The following is a 6,609-nucleotide window of genomic DNA, read 5'->3' on the forward strand; positions in this document are numbered from 1 at the left end:
ACCTATCATCGTAAATTTCCATGAAATGTGCAAATCTATCATCTCCAAAATGAAGACAATTCTTCTATCTATATATAAAATGCACTATCAAGAATACTGAGACATTACAAGAAGCCTTTAATTCTTTTTTTACTTTATTTCAAGGTGCCAAGATGTCTGGGAATAAGCTATCTACAGTGCTGAGATTTTAAAACAAAAATAGTAACTTTTTTTTATTACTTCTTTTCTAGGAGCCAAGATGTCTGCTAATAACTCAAGCGTGTTCGCTTGTGTCACCGAAGAGTGGCAAAAGGATCTGGACGTCCTGTATTGGGTCACATTCAAGATCGTGTACCCAACACTGATTACTTTGGGCATCATATGCAATGCTATTAATCTCATCGTCCTTACAAGACCTCCTATGATGAGCAAGATATACAGGTAAGGAAAAACATAATTTGATTGTTAACTCATACAAGCGCATAAATAAAGATATGTATACTGTTGAAGAAAGATAGAGAAGATGATAGCGAAATATGCAATGGAAGATGAAATGTCCTTGGAAGTAAATAGGATTAATGAGGTGGAATCATTTAAATATTTAGGAACTATGATCTCTAATACAGGATCTTTAGAATCTTAGTTTAATGAAAAATTATAAAAGCAAATCAGACAATGGCCAGGTTAAGTAAAATTTGGAAATCAAACCGCCTGAGATTACATAAAAAATAGGCTATATATCAGTTTAGTGAGATCGGTGTTACTATATGGACATGAGTTGTCGTATGATAATGAAACAATATCCAACAGATTTTTTAGATTTCATAAAAATAAAACCCTAAAAGAATATTGCGAGTTGAATTGCAGGATTACAAATTATGCTATAAGAGAGATTACTCGAGTGACATATGTGGATGAGATCATGGTGAGGGGTAGATGGAGATTGTTTGGGCATGTTCTTCACACTCCCCAAGAGAGATTAGTTCACCAAAATTTCAACTGGGCTCCACAAGGCACTTGTTCTATTAGAGTAGTCTTTACTAACTTTTATAAGGTGCAGAATTCTATTTGGGTTGTATTTTCTAGCCATTATAAAGAGGACAGTTCTATTTGAGTAGTCTTTGCTAACCATTATAACGTACACAGTTCTATTGGAGTAGTCTTTATTAATCATTGTAAAGTGCACATTCCTATTGGTATGGTGTTTGTTAGCCTTTTAAACTTACAGTGTTCCATTGGAGTAGTCAGTGCTAGCCATTATAACATATCCAGTTCTATTAGAGTAGTCTTTACTTGTCTTTATAGCATATACAGGTGTATTGAAGTAGTCTTTGCTAGCCATACCAAAATATTCTCACATGAAGCAGTGCATTGATGAGCTGATCATCACCCGTCAAAAGAACCAAGAATTTAAGGGACTTCAATCTCTTAACAATGGAAGATGGGGCATTATTATCTTTGCTTGGAATGACTAGTAATAACATGACTCTCATTAAACATTAAAGGAAACCACCACAATATATTATATTTATAAAGAAATATATAAAGAAAATTCTCGTAGTGCAAGATGCTGAACTTAAGTTACACGTATAACAGATACTGCGCTTTAGATGAATAATATACTTTTCCATTAACACAAAAAAAAAAAAAATGTTTTTGTAAACATTACTGTTTATAGTCTTTAATGTTGACTCTAGTTAGTTTTTAGCAAATAAGTGTATTAAATCATCTCTGATGTCATCAACAACTGAATGAATTAAAGCCAGCAGAAAAAAAAAAAAAACGAAACACATTCAGGATTGTACACATTCTCGAAAATTCAGAAAATAGTTTTCCCTTTTGTATGTTAAATATTGAATTTATAAGTGCAGTGTTTTCGATAACAAATGCCATAGATACACGTATATTTCCTGTTTTGTATATATTCGTATCTTTCCTGTATTAATGTATTTCATATATCCTATGAAATTAGTAGCCTATCATATTCAAAGACGCTAGATTTATTTCGTCCATAAGTTTATGAAATAAATATTGCCTTAAGGATGGTTAAAATATACATGACCCTTCATCTGCAATCATTAAATAATACCCCTTGTGCTCGTTTCTTGTTGGTGGGCCACAGGGGAAATTTAGATCGTTTTTAATTAACCATTATCCCGAAACAGGACATTTATAATCTGAAACTGTATATGATAGAATCACATTCTTTCCCAGTTCAGATATAATCGGGCATTGCTATTCTACTTCTCAGGAATAAACTTGGAAATTGTTTCATTCGTTTAATATACTATAAGAAAGTAAATCTCACACACAACATATTGACAGACACGTAGGTTTTATTATTATTATTATTATTATTATTATTATTATTATTATTATTATTATTATTATTATTATTATTATTACCCAATATCTCAAAGGTATTCATGTTTCTGATAATTATCTGATAAAACTAATCTCATGTATACCATCTCATGTTTACCAATGTCATTTTACATTTCAGATGGCTACGTGTAACTACAGTATCAGATATGCTCCTTTGTATTCTGCTGATCCCTGTGTGCCTGGGGCACTGCGGTCATTTCCCAATCGAATCCTACCTGGTTGCCAAGTACTACTCCATGTTCGCCTGGTCCTTGAGTTCATCGTTTCAGGTGTTCAGTTTCTACCTCATGTTCTGGTTCGCTTATAGTCGATACGTCGCCGTCTGCTGCCATGAAGACCTTCCCAGGAGCATGCAGTGCAAGGTGTTCAGCAAGAGAGTGCTGTTCACATTTCTGTTCGTGTTTACGCTGCAGGTACCCACAATGTTCTACGGGGAAGTCTGCCAGACTCAAGACGGGAAATGGGTCGCCAACGACGGGTATAGGAATACTGAAGATGCCCTTTACCAGGTGTACTCGTGGTGTAGGGAGGTGTGCAACCGTGTCGTTCCTCCACTTCTGCTCACAGCTTGCAACATCAAAATCTTGATGAAGCTCCGAAATGCCAGGGGCATAACCGAATGTTTCGCCAAAGGGATTTCCCGTTCCAGGCGTCGCAAGGAGAGAAGGTTGGTTTTACTGCTGTTCTGGGCATCAGCTGTGTTCTACATCTACCAGACGCCTGTAACCATTTACCTCGTGCTCATGGCTCAAAACTGGCAATCGGAGGAGGCGAAGAAGCGGATCGCCGTTTTTGGAATCGTCAGCAACATTGTCCAGATGATTGGGAACATCTCCAACTTCACTCTTTATTTCTTAGTCAATAGACACTTCCGGAGCACTTTTAGCCAAGTGTTCTTCCACGCAGCAGCTAGCGAAGTAGACGACTCTGACAGGACCGCCCGAAGTGAAAGTCAGCCTCTACCGCCTATAAGGTGGATATATAGACGGAAAAATCAATTGGCTGAAAATCATTCTGAGTCCGTAATTCAAGCTAGCCAAACTCCTAAAGGGGAAGAGCTAGCGTGAAATGATAAACATGAATAAATTCGTATATATATATATATATATATATATATATATATATATATATATATATATATATATATATATATATACATATATATATATATATGTATATATATATATATATATATATATATATATATACATATATATATATATATATATATATATATATATATATATATATATATATATATATATATATATATATATATATATATATATATATATATACACATACATATATATACATAGAAGTGAAGAGAGTAAGGAAGGCTGGCTCAAGAATTGAAGAGACAGTAAAAGATGGAAATAGGAGGTTGTTAAAAGGAGAGAAGGCAAGGAAAAGATGGGCGGAATATTTTGAAAGTTTACTGAATGTTGAGGATAATAGGGAGGCAGATATAATTTCTGTTGCAGGTGTTGAGGTGCCTGTGATGGGAGATGAGAATAAGAGAGAGATTACAATAGATGAAGTGAGGAGAGCACTAGATGAAACGAGAGTAGGAAAAGCGTCTGGTATGGATGGTGTGAGAGCTGAGATGTTGAAGGAAGGGGGTGTGACTGTACTTGAATGGTTGGTGAGATTGTTTAATGTGCGTTTTGTGATGTCAATGGTACCAGTAGATTGGATTTGTGCATGTATTGTACCACTATATAAGTGTAAGGGAGATGTGCATGAGTGTTGTAATACAAGAGGTATTAGTTTGTTAAGCGTAGTTGAAAAAGTGTATGGTAGAGTAATGATTAATAGGATCAAGGATAAAACAGAGAATGCAATCTTAGAAATACAGGGTGGTTTTAGAAGAGGTAGGGGTTGTATGAATCAGATTTTTACAGTAAGGCAGATATGCGAGAAATATTTAGCAAAAGGTAAGGAGGTGTATGTTGCGTTTATGGATCTGGAGAAAGCGTATGATAGAGTTGATAGGGAAGCAATGTGGAATGTGATGAGGTTATATGGAGTTGGTGGAAAGTTGTTGCAAGCAGTGAAAAGTTTCTACAAAGGTAGTAAAGCATGTGTTAGGCTAGGAAATGAAGTGAGTGATTGGTTTCTGTTGAGAGTGAGGCTGAGACAGGGATGTGTGATGTCACCGTGGTTGTTTAACTTGTTTGTTGATGGAGTGGTGAGAGAGGTGAATGCTCGAGTGCTTGGACGAGGATTAAAACTGGTAGACGAGAATGACCATGAATAGGAGGTAAATCAGTTGTTGTTTGCGGATGATACTGTACTGGTTGCAGACACAGAAGAGAAGCTTGGCCGATTAGTGACAGAATTTGGAAGAGTGTGTGAGAGAAGAAAGTTGAGAGTTAATGTGGGTAAGAGTAAGGTTATGAGATGTACGAGAAGGGAAGGTGGTGCAAGGTTGAATGTCATGTTGAAAGGAGAGTTACTTGAGGAAGTGGATCAGTTTAAGTACTTGGGTCTGTTGTTGCAGCAAATGGTGGATTGGAAGCAGATGTACGTCAGAGAGTGAATGAAGGTAGCAAAGTGTTGGGGGAAGTTAAGAGAGTAGTAAAAAATAGAGGGTTGGGCATGAATGTAAAAAGAGTTCTATATGAGAAAGTGATTGTACCAACTGTGATGTATGGATCGGGGTTGTGGGGAATGAAAGTGACGGAGAAACAGAAATTGAATGTTTTTGAGATGAAGTGTCTAAGGAGTATGGCTGGTGTATCTCGAGTAGATAGGGTTAGGAACGAAGTGGTGAGAGTGAGAACGGATGTAAGAAATGAGTTAGCAGCTAGAGTGGATATGAATGAGTTGAGGTGGTTTGGCCATGTTGAGAGAATGGAAAATAGCTGTCTGCTAAAGAAGGTGATGAATGCAAGAGTTGATGGGAGAAGTACAAGAGGAAGGCCAAGGTTTGGGTGGATGAATGGAGTGAAGAAAGCTCTGGGTGATAGGAGGATAGATGTGAGAGAGGCAAGAGAGCGTGCTAGAAATAGGAATGAATGGCGAGCGATTGTGACGCAGTTCCGGTAGGCCCTGCTGCTGCCTCCGATGCCTTAGATGACCGCGGAGGTAGCAGCAGTAGGGGATTCAGCATTATGAAGCTTCATCTGTGGTGGATAATGTGGGAGGGTGGGCTCTGGCACCCAAGCAGTACCAACTGAATTCGGTTGTGTCCCTTGTTAGGCTGGAGGAACGTAGAGAGTAGAGGTCCCCTTTTTTGTTTTGTTTCATTTGTTGATGTCGGCTACCCCCCAAAATTGGGGAAAGTGCCTTGGTATATGTATGTATGTATACATACACACGTGTGTGTGTATGAATGTGTTCGCTTGCTTGCTTACATGCATGATACTTTGTATATAATATACATCATAGATAAAAACTAAGGTAGATATATGTTGTAACTACCTTCATTTTAATTATGCACTGGTGAACCCTCATGTTTATACATTATCCAGATATAGCTATATTTTTTGCTGATATACCAGTGTTCGAAAACCTATTCAGTGTGTTTTCACTTGTTTGAATTTCTGTAAGAGTTTAAGGTAACTATTTTGCTGCGCTATATATGGATTTACCTCTCTCTCTCTCTCTCTCTCTCTCTCTCTCTCTCTCTCTCTCTCTCTCTCTCTCTCTCTCTCTCTCTCTCTCTCCTATTATAAGATTTTCTCTTTTTTAAGAGTTTTTGTTTTTGTAGACAAATCTCATTTACGTTGAATCTATGCAAAATTTAATAACTGCAAATATTTTATGCTATTCTTGTTTGCTTGCAAGCTAGTCAAAATATAGATGCTCTCAAACATTTGAATTAATCTTAACAATAATTTGTATGGATCCCAGTATATACAGCTAAATAAAATAAAGGGGAGCATTCTCCAATTTCAACATCAAATTCAGCAATTCCTCATATTACATAAAGTGATAAAACAAATAATCTTCAATTTGGAAGTTTTCAAGTGAATAGAGAGAATTGAGAGAATGTTTAAACTGAACATCAGGTTGAGTTATTTGTATTTATGTATAATTGGTTTCCAAAGTATTCCTCTAAGAGTAAGTGTTACTTTGTCATAATCTAGTCATAATGAATAAGTTATATATCAGTAGTTTGATCTTTATATCCTAATAAAGCATTTATGTTTATGTAATCATTAATTATTTAAGGAAATCCTGAGTTTTTAGATTACTTATAGATGTTGTCATCATTTTAATCTGTTTCTTCCTCCAAAA

General features: G+C 36.2%; 1 protein-coding gene across 1 annotated transcript in view; it reads left to right on the plus strand.

Annotated features, from left to right (window-relative positions):
• The window catches only part of LOC137649833 (probable G-protein coupled receptor B0563.6), a 9,223-nt gene extending 5,761 nt beyond the window's left edge, over positions 1–3,462 (plus strand). Inside the window, exons 2-3 of the mRNA XM_068382782.1 lie at positions 231–420; positions 2,483–3,462. Of these exons, the coding sequence (XP_068238883.1) occupies positions 239–420; positions 2,483–3,431 (1,131 nt within the window). The 5' untranslated portion in view covers positions 231–238 and the 3' untranslated portion in view covers positions 3,432–3,462. The remainder of the gene's footprint in view (positions 1–230; positions 421–2,482) is intronic.
• Positions 3,463–6,609: the final 3,147 nt, after the last annotated feature.

The sequence above is a fragment of the Palaemon carinicauda genome, chromosome 11 (genome assembly GCF_036898095.1).
Source record: "Palaemon carinicauda isolate YSFRI2023 chromosome 11, ASM3689809v2, whole genome shotgun sequence".
In the NCBI taxonomy this organism is placed as follows: domain Eukaryota; kingdom Metazoa; phylum Arthropoda; class Malacostraca; order Decapoda; family Palaemonidae; genus Palaemon; species Palaemon carinicauda.